The sequence below is a fragment of the Primulina tabacum genome, chromosome 6 (genome assembly GCF_025594145.1).
Source record: "Primulina tabacum isolate GXHZ01 chromosome 6, ASM2559414v2, whole genome shotgun sequence".
Taxonomy (NCBI): domain Eukaryota; kingdom Viridiplantae; phylum Streptophyta; class Magnoliopsida; order Lamiales; family Gesneriaceae; genus Primulina; species Primulina tabacum.
Window position 1 is genome coordinate 14,483,816 of NC_134555.1, and position 16,401 is coordinate 14,500,216.

At 34.1% G+C, this 16,401-nt stretch overlaps 1 protein-coding gene across 1 annotated transcript; it reads left to right on the forward strand.

The window, feature by feature from the left end:
* Positions 1-7,357: 7,357 nt before the first annotated feature.
* Positions 7,358-9,042, forward strand: LOC142548080 (putative pectate lyase 5). Its single transcript, XM_075656438.1, has 4 exons — positions 7,358-7,501; positions 7,596-8,333; positions 8,530-8,668; positions 8,821-9,042. The coding sequence occupies exons 1-4, from the start codon at positions 7,395-7,397 to the stop codon at positions 9,040-9,042; spliced, it is 1,206 nt and encodes a 401-aa protein (XP_075512553.1). The 5' UTR covers positions 7,358-7,394.
* The last annotated feature ends 7,359 nt before the right edge of the window (positions 9,043-16,401 follow it).

Below are 16,401 nucleotides of genomic sequence, written 5' to 3' on the forward strand. Positions count from 1 at the left end.
AACATTATTGGACATGGTGATGAGCATGTTTAGTAACTCCAAACTTCTTAAATTCTCGTGGACTGAAGCTCTGAAGACAGCTGTGTATATATTAAACCGAGTTCCAACTAAAGTTGTCCCAAATACGCCATTTGAATTATTTAAAAGTTGGAAACCGAGTTTGCAACATTCACGTATTTGGGGTTGTCCTTCAGAAATAAGTGTTTACATCCCACATGAAAAAAACTGGACCCAAGAACTATAAGTGGATATTTCATCAAGTATGCAGAAAATTCAAAGAGTATGGATTCTATTATCTATCTCACAACACTAGAATTGTGGAATTAAGAAATGCAAAATTTCTTGAGAATGACTTGATTCTTGGGAGTGATAATTCAAATGACATAATTTTTAAGAAATATCACATTAATTCACAACCCTCTTATTCATATGATAGATTGGTCGTTATTCACACCCCTCAAGACCAAATGGGTGTTAGGCAACTGGTTACTGAAGTTACACAAATCGCTGATGAAATTCTAATAGATCAAGTTTTTAATGAAGAAAAACAAAAAATTGTTGATCAACCAAACAACCTAAGGAGATCTACTATAATAGAAGATCATCTATATCTAGTGATTATGTTGTGTATTTACAAGAATCAGATTGTAACATTGGAGCCGAAAATGATTCTGAAACGTTTTTGCAAGCCATGAGTTATAATGAGTCAAAATTATGGTTTAATGTTATGAAAGAAGAGATTATGAATTCTATGGCATTTAATGAAGTCTGGTATCTTGTTCAGTTTTCTGATTGTGTAAAAGTCATTGGATGTAAATGGATCTTCAAAACAGAGAAAGACTCATTAGGCAACATTGAAAGATATAAAACAAGATTCGTAGTTAAAAGATTAACTCAGCAGAAAGGAATAGACTACGATGAGACTTTTTCTCCTGTATCTAAGAAAGATTCTCTCCGTATCAATCTAGCATTAGTTGCACATTTTGACTTAGATTTACAACAAATGGATGTGAAAACAGCTTTTCTCAACAGAGAATTAGAGGAAGAGGTTTATATGAAACAACCTGAAGGATTCTTCTCTAGTAACGGTGAACAATTGGTATGTAAGCTTAAGAAATCTGTATATGGATTGAAACAAGCTTTCCGTCAATGGTATTTGAAATTTCATGATGTTATCTCTTCATTCGGATTCGTAGAGAACATCAAGGATCATGTATATACCAGAAGGTCAGGGAGAGTAAGATTTGTTTCCTTATTTTATATATGGATGATATAATACTTGCAACCAATGATAATGGTTTGTTATATGAGGTGAAACAATTTCTCTCTAAAAACTTTGATATGAAGGATATGGGTGATGCATCTTATGTCATTGACATTAAGATACCTTATAAAGTCCAAAATGTGATAACGTAATTCAACTGCATGCAAATCTAGGAAAAATAGAAAATTACTAATTGAATTGTTTTAATTACATCAATTAAATGCAGTAGGCATGTTTACATGTTTAAAATAGGTTTTTATATTAGAATGCATAAAACTGTGTTTTAAGGGTTATTCGAGACACGATCGAGGAACGGAGACCGGTGACCATAAAGGGAAATATTTTTTAAATGATTATTTTTTATTATTTTAATATATGGTATATTTATATGATATTTTTGAAAATGGTGCTTTTTGAGATGATTTTACGCGTCGAGTCGTATTTTAAACCGGTAATCATTTTTTTACGAAAAAAGGACTTTTTGGGAACTTGACTAATATTTTCGAAAACTTTCCTACACGAAATATTTTTTCTATACTATAATGGGCCTAATGTGCCTATTATAATAAGGTTATTGGGCATAGATCTCTACCCATTTATTTATATCAAAAGATAGAGTTTCCTAAACCCAAAACACTTCGAACCACATGTTTAAAACACTAGAAACCCAGGGCTTTTTCCACCATAAGCACACAAACACACACCGCACGTTTTTTAAAACTATTCACATGGATTTGAAGGAATTTCAGCAAGGTCTTCTCTCCCGTCTCTCCGCCAACGTTCTTCGCGTCAAGGATTGTTTTTCGTGCGCGAAATAAGAAAAGAAATGCCTTAATCTTCCTTCACTCATAATTCATATCATATTATATGTTTTGATTCATTTGTGCATGAAAACATCATTTAATTTCTTATATTTTTGTTTTTATGGCATAACATGAATAAAACTTGATTTTTTATCTTTTTAAATTCATGTTTTTGATGCACAAAGAGGCTGTCATGGCAGGGCTCTGGGAAGTGATTTAGTGTTTTTAAGGGTGGTTAAGGGCCACGGTTAAGGGATGGACAGGTAAGGCAATATATTAAACAAAAATTTGGGTTTCAATAAGCTATGTTTCTTGGTTTTGGCTTCCTAGGAGAGCGCGGCCACCAGCTGCTGTAGTGACATGTTTAAGGGGCCTAATAGGTCCTATTCATGGTACTAGGCTGATTGAGGGAAGGCTGGTTTGAAGGGAAAAGGGCAGTACCATGAATAGGACCTATTAGGCCCCTTAAACATGTCACTACAGCAGCTGGTGGCCGCGCTCTACTAGGAAGCCAAAACCAAGAAACTTAGCTTATTGAAACCCGCGCAAGCCTTGTGAGGATCGGGTTTGGGGGTGTGGGTTCTAGGCTCTTTAGGCTTGGTCCAGCAGGGTCTCTAGGGGTCGTTCATGGTCCTAGGATAGTTGGTTAGTGTCTGGACATGATGGTTAGGGTCTAGGCTTGAAAGAACTCGTGGCACGTTAGGCTAGGGTTTTCGAATTATGAGAAGGATTTTCCAGCAGGTACCTAGGCTTGATCGAGGGTCTTAAATGGTTTTATTTGGGTTGTATAAGGTATGATTAAGTGTTAATAAGCTATGGTTCAGGTTTGGTTAAGTTTCGAGTTGATTCGGGTTAAAACCAAGACATATATTTAAGTTTGTAAAAAAATTGAGAAATTCATCGAGAAACTTAAGCTTACGCCTAAGAAATACTTATGGGTGTATTTTAAGGTGATATGTTAAGTTTGTATGGATTCGGGTCATCGTTTTAAGGTCCAAGGGTAAATTGGGAAAGTAAGGGTTTCAAGGGCAAAACGATCATTTTACACCTAAAAAATGTCAGACGTCCTGGCAGTGCCCTGAATGCTGAATTGAATGATAAAATATTTATTTTTAAAGGTTATGGAATTTTATGATGAAAAATGATAATGTTAAAAGACGCATTGTATGTTTGATTTAAGAGAAAATGATATTATTGCATGTATTTTTATAAATGATGGAAACGAGGAAAAATATTTTGAAAGAAGTTATTTAATTGTGACAATAAAAAAATGGGGATTCGTGAGGGAGAAGGCCCCGAGAGGGAGCCTGTTTATGGGAAAAGACTCAAGAGGGATCTCGACGATCGAATTTCCATCGAAGGAATATGATGATATGTAATAGCTGATATTGATAAATCGACCGAATGATGAAAGGATGGTCACAATCAATGAACAAAATTCACCCTAAATGGAATGTGTATATATATGTTTATGATGAAAGGAAATAAGTTTAAAGTATGTATTTTCATGAAAAACTATTTTTATTAAAAGTATTTTCACTGTTGCATGTGAATATATATGTACTACTTGTTATCATGATTAAGGTTTGCCGAGTCATTATACTCACTAGGTGTGATCGATGCAGTGAGCATGATTTTGGTGATGTTGGAGGACTTGATGGTTAAACTAGCTGGACTGATGGTGCACATAACCCAAGTACCTTAGCTAGTTTTCCGCATTAGTATGATTTTAAAGATTTTATGTCATTTATGACTTTTGATCCTTTTGAATGGTTTTTGAGAGGATTTAAGATAATTATACTTTATTTTGAGAAATTTTAGTTTTAGGTTTGGTTTGACGGTTTACTATTTTAATGTTTTGCACTACGTTTTTGAGATTTTTAAATAATAGGTTGGTTGGTTTATTTTGATAACAAATTTATATATATATATATATATATATATATATGTCCCAAGAAACCTATATTAACAAAGTTTTAGAGAGATATCGGATGAAAGATTGTTCACCAAGTATAGCTCCCATTGTGAAAGGAGATAAGTATTATTTAAGCCAATGCCCAAAGAATGATTTAGAGCGGGAACAAATGAAAAATATTCCTTATGCTTCTGTGGTCAAAAGCTTGATGTATGATCAGGTTTTCACTTGACCTGACATTGCATTTGTTGTTTGGATGTTGGAAAGATATCAGAGTAGTCCAGGTTTAAACCATTGGAAAGCTGCAAAAAAAGTGATGAGGTGCCTTCAAGGGACCAAAGATTATATGCTTATGTTCAGACGAACTGACAATTTGGAAGTAATTGGCTACTCTGATTCAGACTACGCTGGCTGCATTGATTCACGAAAATCAACTTCATGATATATTTTCATGCTAGCTGGTGGAGATGTATCTTTGAGGAGTGCAAAGCAGACATTGGTTACTACTTCTACTATGGAAACTGAGTTCGTAGCCTGTTTTGAGGCAACCTTACATGGTGTATGGTTGAAAAGTTTCATTTCGAGGCGTAGAATTATGAATTATATATCTGGGTCATTAAGAATATATTCTGACAATTCAGCTGCAGTTTTTATGGCTAAAAATAACAAAACTGGTCATCGAAGTAAGCACATCAACATTAAATATTTAGCCATATGAGAACATGTTGAATATAAAAAATTAATTATCGAGCACATTAGCATTGAATTGATGATTACAAATCCTTTGATAAAGGCATGCCACCATTGAAATTTACGGATCACACAGAAATAATGGGACTTGGTTCCTTTATTTAATTTTGTTGTAAGAACAAATTTAATGAAACTATGATGTGATATTTTCTCATATTTATTGTGCACACATTCATTGATTTGAGATATATCAATAAAGTTGGACCTCGAATAAACATATGATTTATTCATTAAGTTATACAAATTTGAGATACATAATGCATTATGATACATGGAATATAATTAAGAAAAAATGGCACATATCTATCAAAAGAAGGAAAGACGTGTAGAAAATAGCGATTACCATAGCCTACATTTTTTTACAAACGATACAAGCCGCCTCCACTTTAAAAAATTGAGACGTACATGCGCCTCTTCTTTTGACAGTAAGGCTCCCGAAGATCACTCATTGATGGTATGAAAGGCTTGTAAATACCGATTATTGTGGTCCCTAAGCACACACCTCAAAAGAACAAAATACACCATCTACAGAGAGTGTTGGAGTGCTTAAAATGTTTCAATCGGAGGAAATCAGAAACTTATAAATCATTCGATTACTGGAGGTATTGCTCGATCTGCTTCCGCATATTGTTTACCATGTTTATAAATGTGTAGAAACATGATTTTTGAGGAAAAAATTTAACATCTTGCACTGTATAAAATATTCACAATATAACACCCAATATTCATATATTTCGTTATACACAAACAACGCATGTGCTTCGGTTGCTAGTATATAATTAAAGTTTATTCAATTGTCCACAGTCGGTCTGTACGGATCCTTTTACGAAACTGAAATATAATCATGAAAAAAAAAATCGACGGGTTTTGTGGTTGCCGTGGTCAAAATCATGCGAGGTTTAATTTGGAAACATTCTCAAAATTTTCACACAACTATTTGATCAAATACGACTAATGATGTTTTCTTAAAAACATAAAATCACGTTTAAGTTAGATCAAGGAAGAACAACGACCATCTCTACTCGAACTCGATATTAAATGGTTTTTCATAAGTTCCTTAATAATACATAGTTGTTGCATGTTCGCACATGCCTCGTTACATAAAAAGATCGTCAAGTTGATTAAATAGCATGTGAATTCTTGGCAAATTTCAATCTTTTTTAAAAAAAATTGTCTATAAAATTCATTTTACGCGACTTTTGAGTTCATCCAACACAAGATTAATTTAGGTACATAATATTTTATATGTTTCACTACTTTTATTGTAACAATTGAATAAAATCAATTAAAAGATAAGTTGACTATGCTCTAATCATTGCTGCATAGTTCTACTTATTCGAGAATTGACTTATTGCCTAGTCCAGTTATTTTAGGGGTTGAATATGTTTATGCTTAAGATGCGAACAAACGGAGAATTTTAAATTAATCAATATATACCAAAATCCAAAGAATTGTATGTGACAAAACTCTCAAGATCTCAATTTATTTAAATTTGAAATGTTGCAGCAAATAAAATGTTATATTGAGGTTTTGATATTTTCTTGGTCTTGAAAATTTAATAAAATAAATCTATAAATCATGTTATTAAATCAATATATCACAACAATCTCTAAATCATGTTATTAAATCAATATATCACAACACGCTAGGAATTCATGTTGAATTATTAGAAAATATAAATGAGAGTAAACACGTACCAGAATCCACTGCTGATTGATCGAGCGTTGGAGTTACGGATCTTCCAAGACAACAGAAAATCGACCACCTTATTCTTGCCTTAGATTGGAAAAAGAGAGAGATTTAGAATATGTATGTCGTGTAAATTCTGTATTATTATTTGTGCCTCGGGGACCATAACCTTATATAACCTTAGCAGTTTTCGACCCATTATTGAAGACTTAATTGGGCTATGTTTCTACACATAAAGGTGGATCATACCAATTTATTCAATCTTTGAAAACTCATAATTAATTTGATTCTTATTGGATTCTTTATTAGATAACTTGTCCATGTATAATTAATTAAATTATGTGAGCCCACAAAATAATTCCAACACTTGGTTCAACAAATTTTTTCTATTTTAAATTAAAACATCATAATATTTCTAAGGTTTAAATGAATCTTGGAGAATAATAAAACCAGAAATTTTATGATGATTGAGACTCAGTATTTGTAAACAAAGTAGAAGTGTAGAACTTCAAAAGATCGACTCGATTCGAATCATGTAGAAAACACACTAATATTAACACGAAATACAATGATGCATGTATGTGTTTTTCTTTTACTTGAGGTATCATGTTTTTTCTCTAATTTTTCATATAGTTAATTTTTTTGGTGGATGGATTTGTTTGATCCTCGCTTCAAGCCCAGAATAAATTTTCCTTTGCATCATTTAGAATTTCAGAATAATAATAATAATAATAAAGTTTGAAATCAAAGAAAGTATTTTAAAAAGCCATACGAAATAACAATTGGGCATTTGAATAGTAATTCACATGGAAAGATGCAAAATTTCAGAATGGTGGAGAAAAAGTGGGCTGGTCAATGTTATTTCATTCCTATATAAATTAATACAATGCCATTCGCTTAAAAACCAAACAAGAAATAACAGAAAACTACTCTGTTTTCCTCTTTGTACAAATAAAAAAAAAAAGAAACAAACATGGAAATCCCACTTTTCCCTCTAACATCACTTCTTCTATTGCTTCCACTTCTCACATTATCTTCCACAATTCCAGACCCTGAACTAGTGGTGCAAGAATTTAATGAGTAAGCGACACGACACGACACGACATGACGTTTCGTTTCATAATTTTTCGTTCAGCTGGACATAGTGTTAACAATGTGCTATAAATTCTTGCAGGAAAGCTAATGCGTCGAGAAGGAATTTGGGATCTCTATCCTGTGGAACAGGCAACCCCATCGACGATTGCTGGAGTTGTGATCCTAATTGGAAAAACAATAGGCAGAGGTTGGCGGATTGCGCGATTGGGTTCGGAAGGGGTGCCACTGGTGGAAGAGATGGCAAGATTTATGTAGTGACGGACTCGGGAGATGATGCTGTGAATCCAAAACAGGGGACTCTGAGATACGGTGTCATCCAAAGCGAGCCTTTGTGGATCGTTTTCTCGCGCGACATGGTCATTACACTGAAGCAAGAACTCATGATAACCTCGTTCAAAACCATTGATGGCAGAGGTGTGAGTGTGCACATAGCTAACGGGCCATGCATAACCATTCAATATGTCACAAATGTCATCATACATGGCATCAACATACATGACTGCAAGATAGGGGGGAATGCTTATGTGAGGGATTCTACTAAGCATTTTGGATGGAGAGGCTTAACAGATGGTGATGGAGTGTCTATATTCAGTTCCAGCAATATCTGGATTGATCATTGCTCGTTGTCGAACTGCCAAGACGGCCTCATCGATGCCATAAGGGGCTCGACAGCCATCACCATTTCGAACAATTACATGACACATCATGATAAGGTCATGCTCTTGGGGCATAGTGATAGTTACACACGTGATAAAGCCATGCAAGTCACCATTGCCTTTAATCATTTCGGAGAAGGGCTCAGCCAGAGGATGCCAAGGTACATAAAGACAGGCACCATACTCCTCTCTTTCAAATCCTTCCACCCGCGCGACCATTGCATAAATTCGAGCCTAAAATGGCTATTTGACATGTTTAGAATTTCAACCCTGATATTATTTTCTTGAGATATATGATACATTTCGTCTCATCCGAAACGATGGCTGAAAAGACACTGTTCTCAACATATTTTGCAGATGCAGGCATGGCTATTTTCATGTTGTGAACAATGACTATACACACTGGAGAAAGTATGCGATTGGTGGAAGTGCAGCTCCTACTATCAACAGCCAAGGCAATAGATTTCTTGCACCTGATGATAGGGTCCATAAGGAGGTGAGAGAGAATATATACATACAGATATGCTACATGTTACCATAAAAAAATCTATATATTTGTACTTAAAATAGTAACATAATCAATGGAATAAATCATAATTTAACTGTTGAGTGTACTGTTGCTGACAAGTGAAGTTATTGCCTTTCAAGGTGACCAAACATGAGACTGCACCACAGAGCCAATGGAAGAAATGGAACTGGAGATCGCAAGGCGACTTGATGCTTAACGATGCATTCTTCACGCTGTCTGGTGCTGGAGCATCGGCTAATTTCGCCAAAGCGTCAAGCTTGAGCGCGCGACCATCGTCCCTCGTGAGCTCGATGACAGCATGGGCAGGCGTACTCGACTGCAAAGAAGGCAGCGCATGTTGATCACGTCGATCGCGACAAGATCAACCAAACACCACCAGGGCTTCAAGAGCTTTTTGTCAATTTGTTTCCACAACTTCAGCCTTTTCTTCCTTTGTAGAAAGACAGTCAAAAGTAAGAAAAGGTTGGTGAGTTGACAATTGTAACTTTCATTCTCGATCCTATGTACTTAAATGTTATCTCTCTAATCATTAATTTTATGTAGAATGAATTAAAGTAACTCAATGTGAAATTTATATTCATCCCTCACGTTTTGAAAGCAATTTCAAATTAATTCTCATCATTATTTATTTTTGCAGATAATAAGTCGTCTTTTTATGTTGTTTTGCCTAAATACCTTTTGGTTTATTTTACATAAAATTAATTCAAAGCTTTATTTTAACCAAATTAAATTTTATCTTGCAAACTCAAGTATTTTTATTTCAGATTTATACTTGGCACAAACTTGTATATTTATTAAACTAGGAATGTTCTAGTGCGATACATGTGGGTGACTAATAATGAAGAACATAATAATGAGATTTAGATAATGTTAAAATTTGTTTGAATAATATTTTTTTAATAAGTATTTATCAATCTAAATATATCAAAACACAATAAATAAAAATGAATCATGACAAAACAACTAATGTAACACCCTCGACTGATTTTATAAAATAACACCGCGGAATAATAAAAATTTACTTAGAGGAAAGAAGGATTTTAAAATTTTTTTGACATAAACACATTTTCAATATATACAATCAAAAGTATATACATGATCAAATAAGTGTTGCATCAAAATACACCCTCGACTGATTTTATAAAATAACACTGCGGAATAATAAAAATTTACTTAGAGGAAAGAAGGATTTTAAAATTTTCTTGACATAAAACATTTGCAATCACAAGTATATACATGATCAATCAAGTGTTGAATCAAAATACAAAATATCATTTTGATCTTGTCAAAAGCTAACAAAACATCTGTCTTCCTTCCATCTCTTGTATGCATATGACCTCGGCTCCATTCAACGTCCTGGCCCGTCACTCTTATCTGCATCACATGAAATAACTGAAATGAGTATAAAACTTAGTAAGTAAAACTCTTACATAACAATGTATACATATCATACTCTGTAAAACATGGCTTTGAAATCATTAAATAACATCTAACTCTTTAAACATGAATAATATAGTAGAACATGAACATAACGATGGTATTACTCTTTTCTCTGATGGATTGATATTTCAATAGTATCTCAGTCTCTGTACCTATATCTCATCGATATAAATCGATTACTCTGTTGGGATATAAGCATATGGTCGTTGATCAACTAATTGCATGCAATCTCTGAATATCTCTTTTTCAATCCAATAAATCATTTGAACTCTCTCTTAGGCATTAAAACAAACACTTTGAATACTCTATTCTTTTGTATTCCCTTTTACATAATTGAGACATAAAAATGCCTCTAATATACAACAAAGTGTATCAATACATAACATGAATCAAGTGGAAGGGAATACCATATTAAAACCATTGAAATACAATACATATACTTCATATGAGCACAAGAAATGAATTCCACTTACAACCAATAGAAAGCTTGAATCTAATCTCTTGGTACAAAACCTACAACAATAAACCATGTATTGCACCATCAACAACCTAATAATCAAACAACCATACCATAAAACCCATAAAACCAACACAATAATGAATCCCATAATTTCTCCAACACCATAATCCAATAATAACTAAACCAAAAGCTTACCTTAGCTCCTTGAACCCACAATGATCTTGTTCTCACTTCAAATACCCAACAAGAAGCTAAAATCAAAGGCACAAAAGTAAGAAAATGAGAACCCTAGCTCTCCTTGAGCTGAAGAACCGAGAAGTGCAAGGAAGAATGAGGAAAAATGAACCAACTCTTGTATTATATCACTTAAATCTCGAAACACGACTTCACTGTTCACCGACCGCGGGTGCGCTACACTTCTTATCGCGGGTGCGCTAGGCATGCTGAACAACTTCCGAAAATACAAAGGCGACGACCGCGGGTGCGCTCCTTTTCTACCGCGGGTGCGGTGGCTGCTCTGCCCAAACACCGCGGGTGCGGTCTCTTTTCCAGTGCGGGTGCACTGACTCTTCTGTCCAATCACCGCGGGTGCACTGCATAATGGACCGCGGGTGCACTCTCCTCTGTAGCCAACAAATATTCTTTGCAACTAAAATCGAATCGCAACGTCGCTTCTCCTCATAATTCGGCAACACTCTCAACATGAAAGTTGCACCTCTATGTCTTATCTAACCATTACAATTGAACTCATACCAATTGGCTCAACATACAAATTATCATGAATTAAATCGCAACGACGCTACACTATGACTACACACCATCTATAACCGACAATACTATAAATCATAAATCCAAATTCTTAACATCTAAACTATACTTAAGCTTAAACAAATAGTCCATAAACATAATAAATCTTAAACCGTACCGTTCACCAAGCTTGGATATTACAACTAAACTTGTTATTAAGTAATTTCAAATTTGGAGAGATATTTTAATACAAAATCAATGTCAAATTTATATTCTTTCCTCACGTTTTGAAAGCAATTTCAAATTAATTCAATGTGTCTATCATCATTTTTTTATCTTTGCAGCTAATAAGTCGCCTTTTTTAAGTTGTTTTGCCTAAATACCGTTTGGTTTGTTTTACATAAAATTAATTCAAAGCTTATTTTAACCAAATTAAATTTTATCTTTCAAACTCAAGTATTTTTATTTCAGTTTTATACTTGGCACAAACTTGTATATTTATTAAACTGGGAATGTTCTCGTGCGATGTACGTGGGTGACTAATCATGAAGAAGATAATAATGAGATTTAGACAATGTTCAAAATCGTTTGAATAACATCATTTTTACAAGTATTTATTAATCTAAATATATTAAAACACAAGAAATAAAAATGCATCATGACAAAACCACTAAACTTGTTATTAAGTAAAATAACAATTGTGTTTTTCGAACTTTTAATCCTTTGCGGATTTTGTTTAAATTTCTCAGTTTTTTAAGAATACATATTATAGATATTTACTATTATATCTGAATGAATCATTTGTAAATTAATATTGATGATTAATAATTTTATATTAAATAAAATTTTTTAATAATATCCTCAAATAAGTATGTATAGTAAAACACATATATAAATAAAATAATAAGAAATACTCACTTAAAAAAATATCATATGTAAAAAATTTAGTTTCTAACAAATGATATAAATTATCATTATAATTCATATATATTATAAGGATTATCTTATTTAAAAAAATTATAAGAATTATCTCATAAATTTAATACAAGAGTAGAAAGTAATTTTTATTCTTTTTAATTTATCATTAATTTCTCTTTCTCTGAATAAAGTTGAAATAAATCAAACTAATCAAAATTGCAAATAAAATAAAATAATAGAAAAATTTGCAAAAAATCATACATGCTTTCAGTGTTCATTTTCATTGGAAATAGACCAAAAAAAAAAATAACATTTTCTGACATGTTCTTATTGACATGTATAGAAAAGTGTAAGCTTGATATATATATTGAGACATTAATTAAATATCACAGTTTGTGAAATTAAAAATAAAATAAAGTATCATATTATAATATTTGATAATATTTGACGTCAATTCAATTAAAATAATGAAATAAAATTATTCTCATTTCCAATCTCGATCCTTAAATAAGAAAATTGAGATGTCACATAAATAAATAAATAAAACATTAATTAAGTAATTGTGGGAAAAAAATAACTAAGTAAATTGACAAATCAAACTCATATATTTATATGTATATGTATATAGAATATATAGATATAGACATAGAATATAGATATAGATACAGAATATAGATTAAAATTATATGGACTATCTTACTTATGAGAAAATTGTTAAATAGATTTATTTTTGAAAATTAAGTATGTAGGAATATTATAGATTTTATAGTTTGACAAATTAATCCACAATGGAACTGAAGAATCCAACTGATCGAAAAGATGCACAATCGTAACTGAAGACTTCTTTTGGAACTGAACTGAAAACCTTATTAACTGAAGATTTCGTAACTGATAGGACATTAGTTACAACTGATAATGCCCAGCTGAACTGATCGACTGATCTGTTGACTTCTAATCAGTTGATCACGTCAACAATTAAAAGATCAGCATATAGACTAACAAGTCGTACCAAAGCAGAACAGTTGTATCAAAACAGAACAGTCTGAATACCTTGTACTACTGTCAGATAAAGCTACTACACGACGATTCAATGGATATTTGTCATTAAATGCATTCAATATGACCGTTGAGATCGAAGAATATATATAGCTGATCGAATCTGTTAAAGAAAGTTAATGACCGAAAATAAGCGAACAAACGAAGCAATCAGTCAATTGCGATTCATTTCACGAAGTATATTCTCAAGTTTACAGATCACACATCTAAGCTCTAAGTTTATTGTATTTGTCAGTAGCATTCAGGCTACCAGTTAGAGCATCTTTCAGTTTATAACTATATAAGAGTTGTTAGAATAAGAGTTTTCAGTTAGGGCAGTATGTATGACTAACAGAAGTGGATTATTACAATTTGTTGTAATATATCAAAGTCTTTTATTGAAATCGTATCCTCGTGATAGAAGGGGTGACGTAAGAGCATTTGAAGTTTCCGAACATGGAGTTTTCACCCGAAACGATGGCTGAAATCATATCCATTTTTTTCAACCAATGGACTCTGATATCATCTCCCTTCAGATGAAAGTGAAGAATTTGGAGATGGACAAGCAATTACATATTCCAATGCATGCTAGTGGTTCAAAATCAGCTGAGGAAGAAACTCTAACTGAGTCATTTGTTGAGGACTTTCAAATTGAAATAGCAGAGGAGCAGCTGATGGCTCCAGCTGAAACATATTCAATTGTGGTTCAACCAGTTGAACCAGTTTCAGAAGTCCATCTTTCTCTCTCAACCGATGAACAACCATCCTCATCTACAACATTGATTATCTTACCGATCTCTGCACCAGCAATGAAGCCATCTACATATTCTAAAAAAGATCTGACACTGGAAAATGTAGATGATCTGCACAATCAGTTTTCGAGGATATTCAAATGGAGTTCAAAGTTGATTATGTTGATGACATTGTCAAACTTGTTGAAAATCAAGTTATGATATCAACAATAAAGACAGAAGTACAAACTGAAGCTGTTCAGTTAGCAACTGAACAAATAATCTCTCCCTCAACCCAGGAACAACCAGCTGCAACTACATTGCCATCTATCGATCAGCTGCTTCCTGATACCTTCTTTATGATAGAAGCCACTCTTCATATGTTTGCTGATCAGATGAATACCAACAACTTATCAACAGGATCACCCTCCCAGACAGTCGGCTCAAGAAGCTACAGTGGAATAACTTGCAGCTGATATTGATCTATATGTTGCCCCAGGTCAGCTTGCTGTTGTGGAATTCTCTCAGAAGGGAAAAGGAAAAGAAAAAGTCCCTACTGAATCATTATCCCATGAATTACCACTAGGATATGATATATTGCCGGACACCATAGTGTCAGAACTAAAAAATCTTGGTTCACATATCAGCCAGATCAAATCAGCAAGATCAAATCTACTCAGTTTCTGCATTCTTGGAGTCTGGACACCTTAAAAGAACATACAATGAAAAACTTGAAGAAACTGACAAATGATGGAGTTGCTCTTTTCGATTCAGTTGAAAATTTTTAAAAAGAATCAGTTACAATTCCTACTATGTTCTCCTCACAAGAACAACTCAACAACCATATTGATTTTGTTAATACCAATCTATCTAAGAAGATTGACATAATGCAGAATCAGCTGATAGAGGTATTTGCTCAAGTTAGTTCAGCATTCCTCCTCTTTACAAAAATGCGAGTGTTGACAAAAAGGGGGAAGAACAAAAGACAGAGGCAGCAGGAGCAAGTAACAAGAAGAGAACTGAACCAAACAAGCCAACTGATAAAGGACCAACTGAGAAGAAGTCGAAGAAATAATTTCTTAGTGTCCTAAATCAGTAGATTAGTCTGGAGCCTTATTCTTTCAGTTGAAATGTTTGTATGAATATGTACTTATCATATATCATATGTCACAGTCAATTCATATCCCTCAAAATATTTCTTTTTCTTTTAAAATCATAAAATAGCATAACTTCCAAAAATAACATTTTAACAGTAGAAATTGCACAGCTTTACAATAAATCATAAAATACGTATTATGATCAAAATCATCATTTTAAATCATATAATATCATTTAACATGCATTATGATCCTTCGGGACGCTGCCAATATTTTATGTATTTTCTTAAGTGTAAAATTACAGTTTTGCCCATGGACGTAAAAATTCTCGAATTTATCTTTTTCTCACTTTTAATGACATGAGATTATTTTAAATAATTATTTAAGCTTAAATATAATTTTCCGTAATTTTATCCCGCTTAAAACTAGGCGTTTCAATTAATTCTTAAAATAACGTTTCATGAGGCGATTAAATCCCGGATAAATCCAAAAGTCCATATGATCCCAAATTTTGAACATAACATTTTTATTATTTATTCTACCATTGTGAGCCATGAACCACACTCGTGGACCCATGGTTCCAATTTTAGTCTTTTAATTTTTGAAATTGACACATATAAGGACACACCGAGCCATCTCCTAAAATACTCGAGCCATGGTCGAGCCGCCTCGAGCCAAACCCAAGCCAACCCACCTAGGCACCCTCATGACCAAGCCCAGCCCAAAAAACCATCCCCTAGCTCGCTCAAACTATCCTGGAACCGAGACCATGTACTGCATGTGTGTGTGCGTGAGTTTCCCTTGAGTAATAGGACTCCTATCTAGTCTAGGACTCTTCCAGCCCTTAACCATCGAGCCCACTTGACACTAGCCGTCCCTGGACTATACCCAGACCCTACCCAGACCGGCCCTTACCCTGGAACCCCAAGCATGAAGCACCTGAATCAGGAAACAACTTGCGCGTTCCCTTGCTGCCATGCGGTTCCCTCGTTTAGCTCAAGCTAGCAGCGAGCCCACCACTCCAACCCATGGCCCGACCCCTGCCCATCATCCTAGGACCCTGATGGACCACCTAGCTCGCCCCCAGATTGAGCCACCCTCTGAAAACTCTCGGCCAACCCCCTGAAACCTGCGCGTGAAGAGTCTCTTCAAGCAAGGACTCTTCCAGCCCACCTAGCGCGAGCCCTAGCCCCCTAGGACTCTACCAAGCCCTCGCCCCTGACCCTCCTCGAACCCCAGCCAGCCCTGGCCAAGCCCCAAGGCCCCATGCAA